The 12,660-nt window shown below is 45.4% G+C and overlaps 1 protein-coding gene across 1 annotated transcript in view; it reads left to right on the top strand.

Moving 5' to 3' along the window:
- Positions 1-274: 274 nt before the first annotated feature.
- The window catches only part of LOC144105118 (zonadhesin-like), a 33,700-nt gene continuing 21,314 nt past the window's right edge, over positions 275-12,660 (top strand). Inside the window, exons 1-3 of the mRNA XM_077638296.1 lie at positions 275-580; positions 3,923-4,235; positions 8,094-8,345. Of these exons, the coding sequence (XP_077494422.1) occupies positions 517-580; positions 3,923-4,235; positions 8,094-8,345 (629 nt within the window). The 5' untranslated portion in view covers positions 275-516. The remainder of the gene's footprint in view (positions 581-3,922; positions 4,236-8,093; positions 8,346-12,660) is intronic.

Raw genomic sequence — 12,660 nt, 5'->3', positions numbered from 1 at the left:
TTGTATAAAATGGGGAATAGGCCACCTAACATAATATGTAAAAAATTTTGACTTTGGCCGATATTACACAATGTCGTGCTGCCCAGCCAAAATGAGGTTAGCGCTTCACGCGTCATTCTGCAGTGAATGTTATAACTGAACGCCGAGCTTGCATATGTTTTCTATGCGTCTGGGCGCTCCGAAAGAGAGGCTCGGCCGTCTGCAGCTGCATTCGGCTGCACGCTATTGTTGAAGCAATCGGTCGTTGTGTAACAAAGAGCTGTTCCAAGGAAGCCTACCGTCTGTTGGTTCATTGTAAGCCGCCGGTCCCCATTGTTCCCGAATGTGACTCAGAATACATTCGAAATCTTCGAAAAAACTAAGCCTGTCTTCAGTGCTAGGGAACAACTCTTTCGTGCTGAGCAGAAAAAAAAGAATTAATGTTGTTTGCCTGATTTGGCTAACCGCAGGATTTCTTTTGATGTCGGCGATATCAGATCAAGTCGAAAGTTTTTTGACAGAATTGAAGCCGGTGGGATGCGCTGCAGTGTGCTAGCTCTCGCTGTCATCTGCGTTGCCATCGTGAGCGCCAAAAGAACACGTAAGTGCAGACCGTTTCCACCTTTCTTTAAAATTCATTGTTACAGGATGTCGTAATGATTTTCAATTTCTTAGTAAGATTCGCTTCATCTCTCAAGTGACTGCGCCTAAAAAGAGAAGCACGACAGCAGTGGAAACATTAAAGAAAAACAAATTCGACCTGCTGTCCTCTGCGGGTAGCCAATGAAAACGAGAACGTTTCGGTATTTGCTGCGGAACGGGAAGGAAGTGAATGTCACAGTGCCACGACTATGGGGCTCCAGAATTTAATTTGCATATTAAAAAATAGATACGTCAACTTCAGTCTTGGAAGTGCATGGCTAATACTCTACTTCAAAAAAAAGAGATAAGAGCGCTGGTAGCCATGTGGTCCAAGAGGTTTGCATAATTTTATAAGGCGAATGCGCAGGGAACTCTTCTGGAAGTATCAGTCGCTATTTATTGTTTATTTGCCTTGAGCCATGCTAGAAAAACTCCGGGCTCTGTCACTGTTTCTAAACAACCTTGTAATCAAGCTTAGACTACACACATTTGAAAAACCATTTCGTGCAGATTGTAAGGCTCGTTAAAATTATTCTGGAGTGAGATGGTGACGTTTTTTCATGTGAAAAAACTTCTAAAAAACATCCGAGAGCTTGTGGGGGCAAAACATCCACTGAACTCGCGAGTGGATGATTTACGCAAGCATGTTCACTACTCCTGGTAAGCAGGGTTTGTCGACAATATTATATGGCGGTTTCATTTTGATTCTATATCGTTTTTCTTTTCATCGCACTCCGTGGTTGGCTGAAGGAAAGCCACGTCCTGCGCGTCTTCATTGTGATTGGCTTAAGCCCCCCCAATAGCGCTGCGTGATGATGCTGTAATAAACCATAGAGAGCGAAGCAAAAGAAAAAAAAAGACAAAGCACTCGAAACAGGTTTCTTGTTTTGAGTGTCCCATTGAAGACTTTCAAAAATTATAAAATAACGCAGGCTGCAAAAAGAAAATCTTTTCACAAGCTACGAAATTGAAAATATTAATTAATCTTCTAACTAGCACATCGTCGTGGTTACAGCCAATGGAAAGTTTGAAGCCGCAGACAGGGCGATGCCATATCAAATTATGCATCAAAGCAAAATCATGCACTCTTCATTTCCTTCGTTGGTTTTAGAAAAACGGTCCCTCAGTCAGTCGCGACGATTCTTTTTCTTGAAGTGAATGAAGTGATGAATAGAAAAAAAGAAGTGAATGTGACGTACATTAACGCTGGTAGTTTGAAATGGGCGTTGTGAGCACTGTAAACACGTAGCCATCAGACGTTGCGTTTGCGCCGAACCACAACAAGACTCAGGGGCTCAGTGTCCGTTTGTGCAAGAAAAAAAAATAAAACACCGGTGGTGGGGCTTTAGAGAATGATTTTCTTCCTCTTCTGAAACTGACCTGGCATCGGCTTGTCTTTCACTACGGACTCGGCATTGCAACTAACCACGAAATGTTTAAATAAACGGTTCTTGATTGGTGCCCCATCATTGCCCTAGAAAAACACACAGGCGCACGAATATGCATCAAGAACACTTCCCGATACAAGCCGCCGCGGTGGCTCAGTGGTTATGGCGCTCGGCTGCTGACCCGAAAGACGCGGGATCGATGCCGGCCGCGGTGGTCGAATTTCGATGGAGGCGAAAGGCTAGAGGCACGTGTACTGTGCGATATCAGTGCACGTTAAAGAACCCCAGGTGGTCGAAATTTCCGGAGACCTTAACTACGACGTCTCTCATAGCCTGAGTCGTTTTGGGACGTTAAAACCCACATAAACTAAACTAAACTTCCCGATACAAATGTAAAGTGTGTATTAGGATGCTGCTCAGACAACTACAAGGTAAGCTGTTCAAATGATTGTATAGGTCAAGTTTCAAATTTTCCAAATAGATTGGCGTTGACGTTAACCCTGTGTTCCGGTGTTCCTGTGTAAAAAGAGCAAGCTGGGCTAGCCGGTACGGTTCCATGACCTAAGAAATACACAGCACTGCAAACAACGAAGTTCTGCGGATGTCGATGTACAGACTGCGCTGTCTAGGTCACATCTACTTCCTTCGTTCTATTTTGGGTGGTTTATTTGTTTTTATATTTATGCTGTTTTCTGCCATTGTTGCTTTTAGCGCCATAAATAATTTAAACAAGTGAAACTTACAGTTCCTTCTCACAGAGAAACTTGGGAATCAAGCCATGCTGTTTCGCAGTTCGTAGTCGTATTCGCTGTTGGCTGCACCGATACTCGCAGTTATGAAAAACTTGTGCTTGGTATCCAAAAGCAACTTTCATGTGGGAAGATAAGATCACTTAGCTTACCGATCGTAATACGTGAATTTCGCCACATTGGTCAATTTCGCATGATGAGATAATTTATACATGACACGTACAACACCTCATTACCCTGACTTACAAGGCGCAGCCAAAAGCAATGAAACCGATTATTATTGCCGCTTTATCATGTGCAATAAAAGCACTCAGGGACCGTCCAGCCATGCTTACAAGCTGTTGTTCTCGCCAAATGAAGAAAAAGAGAAAAAGCTTGCCTCGCTGCTCAGGCTTTTCATGATCTGGCCGAGCAAATATTTTCGCTAAAATTGCATAATTTCACCTGTATTAGCCGAACTTTAATTGTAGAAACCATCGAAGAGTAGTTCTGCAGGTTTCTGTCATGCTCACTGCTCCTTTAAACATGCTCAGAGCCGATAGTCATCAGCGCACTGCCGCTGTGCAGAGCATTGAAGCTTGATATGCCACTCATTGTGAAGACGATGCCCGAAAACTTCAATAAACGCTGAAGTAGGAACACTCTTGATCTATCAGACGCTGAAACCTTCGATAGCAAGGATATTGCTTAAGAAAACATTAGTGAACGTGGTGATTTCCTGCAATCGCGGACATGTCATAGCAGCGAGTGTCTGAAAATTAAACAGTTTTGACTTCAAAATTAACATTGTTGGAAGCATATATGAGAGTATAATCAACGTTCTCACATATAAAATGAGGGTAATACAAAATTATGGTTATTTCGTGCGTGATAGTGAAATTGGCGGATTGGGTTATACGTATACGTTCGTCTGATGAGCACAGAAATGATCCAGGATGGCCAGACAAGCGACCCATGCTGTTGGTTGAGCTGACTGATTGTATTAAATTAAGTATAATCGAGAACATAACCTTAATTGCTTGTAAAATACATTAATTCGTGACGTAAAAAGAAGAACTGAAAGCCCAAAAAATGAAAGTGCCGTCATTGCGTAAGTATTTATCCTTAACTATGCATTTGGTCCACTATAGGTGTGTATTTACGAAGCCTTCTGCTCGATCGCAGGTAAGCCCGTAAACTGCGGTCTCTGGGAAGAAGCCGTGAGGGGGAAACTCAGGAAGGACCGTTTCTGCAAGCCACATCTCACACGGCCATCGCTGGTGAAGCAGCTCCGGCGATGCGTTTGCAAGCCTGGCTTTGTTCGCAACGCCTGGAATGGGTGCATCTTGCAGAGGGACTGCGACAGGTGCAAGCGTCACCGACACATGGACTACAATGCGTGCGAGTCTGCTTGCCCTCTGACGTGCGGCAAACCAGTCGCGACGTTTTGCACTGCGCAGTGCGTCAGCATTTGCACCTGCCCTCCTGGATACGTGGCGTGAGTAGAACCTACTTAAAAAGGGGTTGTAAAACTGGTTGGTACATTGCTTGAGAGGAGTCAGAGAAAAACACATGAAGGACGAGCACAACGCTGACGCTATAAATAACTTTATTGACGGGAAAGACAACATATATAGGGACGACATTACAATTTCTTTGTGTTCTTATTTTGATCTTCATTCTTATCGTACATAATTTAGTGCTCTTAGAACCTATAGCCTCACTTACATCAACCCCAAAGCGGCGGGTCGAGTCAGGGGATCAAGTTGAACAAGATCAGAACACAGCCGACGACTGCGTGTTTATATGAAATCGTTTTAACGAGTCGAGACCGGTTCAACTGCAGCGACACCAAGCGTCGAGCAGGTAACGGGAGATGGCAGTGGGAGCCCCAGGATCTCGGAACGACACCGCTGTCTCCTGAAAAGGAGGTTCGCATTTATCATCCCCCTTCTTACTAACCCTACTCTTCGACTCGATCCGGTCTACATGCCGTCTGCTGTTGGGGTAGATCGAGTAAACGTCGGCCTGCAGCGGAGTTAACTGGACCCGCTCCCTCGACTCCCGGACCCGACTCTGCGGTGTTTACATGAACCCAGTAACCAGTTTTGAACTCCTAAACTCAACCCCGTCATGTACCTGCGGTTTTTCCGGAAGTGAATTTTTTTCTCGACACCAGAAGTTGTAGATGTGGAAGTCCGTAACACAAGGCTATGCATGTAAGGCACAAGTCGCAGGTTCTTAGGAATATGACATGGTATGATTTATGGCTTATGGGGGTTTAACGTCCCAAAGCGACTCACACCATGATAGACGCCGTAGTGAAGGGCTCTGGAAATTTCGACCACCTGCGGTTGTTCAACGTGCACTGACATCGCACAGTACACGGGCCTGTAGAATTTCGTCTCCATCGAAATTCGACAACCGCGGCCGAGATCGAACCCGTGTCTTTCGGGTCAGCAGCCGAGTGCCATAACCACTGATCCACCGCGGCGGCTTTATGACATGGTATGATAACATGTATGGTACGGTACGATACGGTACGGAACGTGAGATTTAACGGCGTTCCAAGGTGACACATGCATTCCTATCAAGAGGGAAGGCTCTGAATTTTACTGCTGTCGGAAGGCGGCCGTAGCTGCCGGGATACATTCCAGCAACCTTTTGGGATCAACTCAAGGAATACGGTTGAAAAGCAAGTTGCTGCTAACGTTCACTTCCGAGCGACATCTCTTACAGTAAAACCTCTGCGTAGTTATGATGTGGCATTAACAGCGCTGTACAATGCGGTGACCTAGCATTCCTTCGTTCATCCGGTGGACAGTGAAATAAGTATCTCCTTGGTCCGGGGGGACATAAATGCTATGCGGAATGATGAGAAGCTCGTCTTGTGGAGGTAAAGCATGTGGTCACTGTACCAGAGTACTAAAGTGACCTAAGTGACCTCGGTAAAAGACAAGATCGCGTGCCATGCGGGACAATTGTTCGCACCTCTCCCTGGCTCGGATACGTGCAAAAACTTACCAAGGATTTTGGTACAGAACAGAGAAGCCGTAGTTGAAGCACACCTGTTTTACAAACTTGAGAACCTTCCTTGAAATGAAGTAATGGGCTGCCAGAAACTACCGGCGTGAATAGATCATTATATGCGCATAATGACGTATTCACTATCCTGCACTTGGGAGCCCACCAAGCAGCATGCGAGTGATTGCAGACGTTTATAACCGGCTGGTGTTCCCTGTGCCTGCAACTCGGATAAAACAAGCGTTCATTTTATGTGCTCTGCACAAAACTGGTGCCGGAAAACTGGACTTCGAAGTGACAAAATTTCGAATGACGGACTGCAGTTTGCCGCTGCGTTGCCTTCGGGTGCCCAGTGAGCGCTATGGTAGAAATAAAGTGCGCCACTAGCTCACAAGTTGCTCTTAAGAGCGAGATGGTAGAACTCAACCTGTACCTGATTTCCTGACACTGCAGTTGTAGCTTACGCTTGGGTTTTAGGCGATTGTGAGGCATCGCCAGTCCTGCAGCACATTACGCAAGATATCGCGGAACGTAGAAAGATTAGTTTCCGCTATTCGCTTGTACATTCATATCCTGCATTGTCTGTCCTCACATAACGACAAAGGGTTGGTAACCTACAGAAAGGCTTGATGACAAGTTGCGGACAACACAGCGACCTAGAGAAAGGAATATGTTAAACGAAGGGTGAACAGAATGCACGAGAGCAGGTTGCATTAGGGAACAAACGCGAGTCAATAAAAAAAATTGCAATGGCTTAGCTCCGCTATGCCAGGATATACGTGGCGGGAGGTACGTTTTCCTGGCTGAGCTTGTTGTTGGCACTGTATGTTTAACAATGACAGACATGTCCGCTTTAAATGTCCGCGTCACAGATGCACTTTCGGAAACTCGAATGGTGTGATCAGTCACACGAAGGGTCTTCACATCCTCTTCCGTTGCTTGCCGTTGACTGACGCCTTCCATAGACTCATCTCGGCGGCTATGTGGCGTCTATTACGCTCGGCAGTCTGGCGTCTCCATTTGGCAAGGCACTCCTCTTTCTGTTCGGGCGTCTCCATTGCCCCCTTCGCTTTCTGACGCTCATTGTCTCTTTGTTGAGTAGCCAACCGCCAGGCGACAACCTCAGGATCGGAAGAGATAATGTTATCTTGCCTATACCGCTGTTTAGCAGCGGCTGGACTCTCATTCTGTGCATCCATATCAAGCGTTGCGATACAGCAGCTGATTACATCTCCGCTTTTTATACGCAATGCTTCGTATGCGACGACGCGCGGTTCGGGTGATGAACGCGGTGTGACGTCATACCAAACGGCGGCGGCGGCGAGCCGTGCGGTGTGACATCTTGCTAGATGGCGCCGCGAGCGCACAAAGCACAGTAACCGTCTCACATATCTCGGTGGACACCCGAACCGTGCCGCAAGGGAAAGGATAAAGGAGGGAGGGAAACGACAAATCGCGCGGCGCACCCACTCCTCCTCGCCGGTTGCCATGGCAACGGCGCATGCGCACAACTCATGGTAGCGCATGCGCACAACTGGCGTCTCGCCTGTACCGCGGAATGCTCGACTGGTAGCCTAGCGTAGCTCCCGCTACAAATTCGCAGCAGAAATGAAGGTCAAGTTATGCGGAGAAAAGATAACCAGCCATGGTCCCTTAGAGCAACGGAGTGGATTCCAAGGAAACGCAAATGTTGCAAGAGGTGCCAGAGTATCAGACAGGCAGATAATATTAGGAAGTGGGTGAGATAAGGTGCAATAAGAAATGGTGGCCGGAAATCTCTGAATTGTCCATACCCAACAATAGTAGACTAAAGCATTTTTGAGCACGGAATAGTTAACGCAATGTGTCCTGTATTGCAGGATTTCACTATAAAAATCATTAGAGGCCCGTGTACTGTGCGATGTCACTGCACGTAAAGAGCCCCAGGTGGTCGTAATTTCCGGAGCCCTTCACTACGGCGTCCCTCATAGCCTGAGTTGCTTTGGGACGTTAAACCCCCATAAACCTATAAAAATCATTATATTCGCAGACATCCCATCGGCAGGCTTACACTTTGTTGTTATTAACGTTTTTCCTATCGTCAAAAGTGTTCCCCTCTGATTTTATATGGCTTTCTTAACTGCACGATGCGAGCGATTGAAAAACTTCAAAAGATCTTGCTACGCACCGGAAGAATGAACAATTACGTTCAATATTTCTGTAAAGGTACCTCATAATTTTCTCATATTCAAAATTTCTGTCCAAGAACGATCGACATCTGCGTGCTCACGGTCGTAGGTGTGAAGGTTTTTCTGGGGCTCACAAACACTGTTTATATTCATTTTCTTTGCAGCCATCCAAAGCGGAAGGACACGTGCGTAGCAGCCCGCAAGTGTCCTCCGAAGTGTCCCCGCCACTCCCGCTTTCAGCTCTGCGTCTCCAACTGTCAGCACTGGTGTGGGATGCGCCGGCCGAAAAAGTGTTCCACAGAGTGCCACAGTGGTGACTGCGTCTGCAACCGTAAATACGCCAAGACGATGCAGAACGGCCAAGTTGTGTGTGTTCCTGAGAAGAAATGCCCCAAGCCGACTCAAGTGACGCAGAAGTAACAATAAAGCTGTCCTCGGGGCACTCCTTAAACTGCCTTTACTTAAAATGCGTATTAAACTGTCTTCGTTCTCCGCGAATTTCGTTGTGAATAATAATAATAATTGGTTTTGGGGGGAAAGGAAATGGCGCAGTATCTGTCTCATATATCGTTGGACACCTGAACCGCGCCGTAAGGGAAGGATAAAGGAGGGAGTGAAAGAAGAAAGGAAGAGAGAGGTGCCGTAGTGGAGGGCTCCTGAATAATTTCGACCACCTGGGGGTCTTAAACGTGCACAGACATCGCACAGCACACGGGCGCCTTAGCGTTTTTGCTCCTTAAAAACGCAGCCGCCGCGGTCGGGTTCGAACCAGGGAACTCCGGATCAGTAGTCGAGCGCCCTAACCACTGAGCCACCGCGGCGGGGCAATTTCGTTGTGCCATGAAGAACTTTTCCCCCTCCATCGAAAGGATCACCATAGTACCCCATATAAAAATGGTCTATAGACAGTCTACAGACTTGTTATGGACTCTATTGCCTTCTTATAAATATTTCTTTTTGACTAGTCCACAGACCTTTTATATACAAAAGTCTACTAAAAGTGTATGGCACTAAATTTATAGATTGTCTATAGACTGTTTATACAATTTGTATTGCCGATAGACTATTCATGGTCCGTAGACAAGTCTACTAAAAGTGCATGGCTACAAATCTATTGATTGTCTATAGACTGTCTATAGAATTTGTACTGCCTGTAGACTGCTCACTAGGGTTGGTCTGTATAGAGTCTATAGACTTTATAGACCGAAGTTTATGTACAGTCTATGGGCTGTAATAATAATTGGGTTTTGGTGGAAACAAATTTTTGTAAGGGCCGGTTCGCTGGTTTGTGAGTTCTACGAAATGGGTGGATATATACTGCGACGTGCTTGAAATAAGTGACGCGTGATTATGAAGAAAATTAAAACAAATCGTGTGTACCGGTATTGGTCCGTGCATTTTTCACCATCCACACTCTGAACAGAAAGGAGTAGATAGGGAGTAAGCTGTCCTCTAGCGCAGACCCTTTCATAAAAGCGTGCGTGCTAGCTGACAGCGTACTCCCTTATTACTCCCACACAGGCGTGTTCCTATGCCTCACTAACTAAGCGTCATAAACGCTACAATTTTCAGGTACTAAGCAACAAAAAAAAAACTTGTCGAACCGCTGACTAGAAGTACATATAAGTGTTTATTTGTGTTCATAACAGTCTCATTGAAACATGACTTTTGATGTGCGTTAAAAATAATGACGTGCTGGTTTTGCTCTAGGAAATGTGCGATCTACTTTTGTTGCAATGGCCTTTGACCATTTAGCGATTCTCTTCGGTCACACAGAGTTTATGGATTATGTAAGTTCTATTTCGAACTATATAGAGAGTTTGAAATAAGGAACACATGACAAGATGAGTCACAACGTTCGCGCATGGTTGGCCGAGAATCATTCATTCATTTTGACCTGGAATCAAGGGCCGTACTGAGCGGTTTTCTTTGTTCTTTGTGTCTAACTTCTTCCAGCCAGCCTCATATCCCCAGTACATTATCCGTACGTGGTCGGCAGCCATTCCGGACTGCATCAGTTGAATGAAATGTGGGAGAGCGGCCTCCAGAAACGTTGCGAGTTTGATGAAACTACTATAATTTTCTTCTAGTTATCATCAAATCGCCTACAATTTAAATGTGCATGTTATAATTTTCCTGCTCTAATGAAGAACTGGCATCCTTTGTCCGTTTTTTTTTTATGATTCTGGGCTGCTTGCGTGTGTACTTGTCTGAAACACTCCTTTCCTTGCCAATTGTTTCTTTCAACTCGCACAATTCACCACCAGGAGCACTCAAGGACGTAAACCAAAAAGTATCAAAATGAACCAAGTACATATGCACCAAACACACACATATATATATATATATATATATATATATATATATATATATATATATATATAGCAGACAAGGTAAAGGAAATGAGGGGTCCGTTTGACAAACTTACGAAGGGAGCCAACAGTCACCGAAACCAGGGTGCATATGAGAACATTATTTTTTTATTTTTTTTTTATGTGTTGTGCTTATCACTGTGATAATATTACTTAGATTAATAAATCGCTTAAAGAAAATTACTTATAAAGCAGCAGAAAAAACAACCATGCCGCTGGTGGGATCCGAACCGAGGTCCGGATCCGAGGTCGTGGGTGACTCCTGGAGTGGACTGTGTGGATTGATTGTGTGCATAGATGCTGACTGTGGGAGAGAATGTGTGCTATTACAAGAGACTGTGCACATAGCGGGGTTGATGCGACAGGCTTTAGGACAATATTAATATCGAAGGGACGCTACGGTGGAGCAACTGCCGGCAGATAAACCAAGGCTAACCCCACCTGTAGCATTCAACACCACAACTCAACTAGGGGCCTCCCACATCGGTGGAAAATAAACTTCTTTTTCTTCTTCCCCTGAGTCGGAGCCAAGATGGGGTCGCCCAGGCGCAGAGCACTCTCTCAGCCAGGCGTCACCTATTCAGCGCGTGGCAGCGTGCTTGGCTTCGCTGGGTGCAAAATGTGCCAGCACACCGTATGGACATCTCACGCGCCCGACATGTTATTGTGCATATAAAATACTTGTATATAATACCTCCCTCCCTTTATTCTTTTTGCCTGTCCCCTCACCTCTTTCATTTCATTTCTCCAGTGTGCCTGCTATCCCTTTATTTCCGCTGCCACAGCTCAGGTGGTGGCGGTGTAAAATATTTATTTCTACTGTTTACAAGCCTGGACACATTTCTTATTGTGTAAACAGTTTGTATATATTACTTCTCCCCCTATCCTCTCTTCCTGTCCGCTCAACTCTTTCAATTCATTTCTCCATTCTGCCTGCTATTCTTTATTTCCGATGCCCCAGCTCAAGTGCTTCAGTAACGATGGCAGATGCCGGGGCTAGCAAAAATCTTTTCCTTCCTTTTTACTACTATTTAAATAAAAAACCACTACCACTACCACTGTTTATAAGAGAGGTATTGCTTGGACCGGGCCTGAAGGGCCCGACCCTCACAACCACTAGGAGGGGTCCCTTTTCTGGGACCCCTGTTGCGTCCATGGTGGCTTGGGCTCTTGTCAGCAGGGCTGGTTGGTCCCGGAGAGTTGAGCAGCCGAGCAGGGAAGCCTACCAGTCCTCTCGGGTGGGGTGGGGTGGGGTGGGAAAGCACGATTGGCAGGGCATGCCCACACCATGAGGTATGTGTCCGCAAACACTTCTCCACAGTGTGGACACTCGCCCGAAAAGGCCGAATTGAAATGTTTAAGCACTGCCAGGCACAGTACTTTGCTGGTGAAGAGACGAAGAAACAAGGTGCTTCCCGAAGCTATGGCAGATGCCAGGGCTGGAGAAATCTTTTCCTTCATTTTTAAAGTTATTTTAATTATTTCAGTAAACTATTATTACTACTACTACTCCTACTCCTACTATTACTACAGCTGCTGCGGCCGCTACTACTACTACTACTACCACTACTACTACCACTACCACCACCACTACCACCACCACTACTACTCTACAACTACTAGTACTCCTACTACTACTACTACCCCTACTACTACTACTATATTTACTACTACTACTAGCACTGCTACTACTACCACTACTACTACCACTAACACCACCACTACCACCACTACCACCACCACTACTACTCTACTACTACTAGTACTCCTACTACTACTACTACCCCTACTACTACTACTACTATTACTACTACTACTACTAGTACTACTACTACTACCACTACAACCATCACTACCACCGCTACCACTACAACTACTACTAGTACTCCTACTGCTACTACTACAACCCCTACTACTACTACTACTATTATTATTACTACTACTACTAGTACTACTACTACTACCACTACTACTACCACTACCACCATCACTACCACCACTACCACCACTACTACTACTACTACTCTTCCTACTACTACTACTGCTATTACTACTACTACTACTACCACTACCACCATCACTATCTTCACTACCACTACCACTACTACTACTACTACGAATACTACTACTCCTACTACTACTACTACTACTACTCCTACTACTACTACTACTAATGCTATTACTACTACTACTACTACTACTGCTACTGCTACTAGCACACCGGCTGTTGCCATCTCAATGAAAGAGCACAACTATCTGCTTTCGCATAATCGCTGTACCGACAAAATGTCGTCATTCTCTGAGTGATATAGTTGATCGACTTGTCACCATGTTTTCTGTTTTTTTCTGCCATTCTGGA

The sequence above is a fragment of the Amblyomma americanum genome, chromosome 9, assembly GCF_052857255.1.
Source record: "Amblyomma americanum isolate KBUSLIRL-KWMA chromosome 9, ASM5285725v1, whole genome shotgun sequence".
Taxonomy (NCBI): Eukaryota; Metazoa; Arthropoda; class Arachnida; order Ixodida; family Ixodidae; genus Amblyomma; species Amblyomma americanum.
This window is presented reverse-complemented; position numbering and strand designations above follow the sequence as displayed.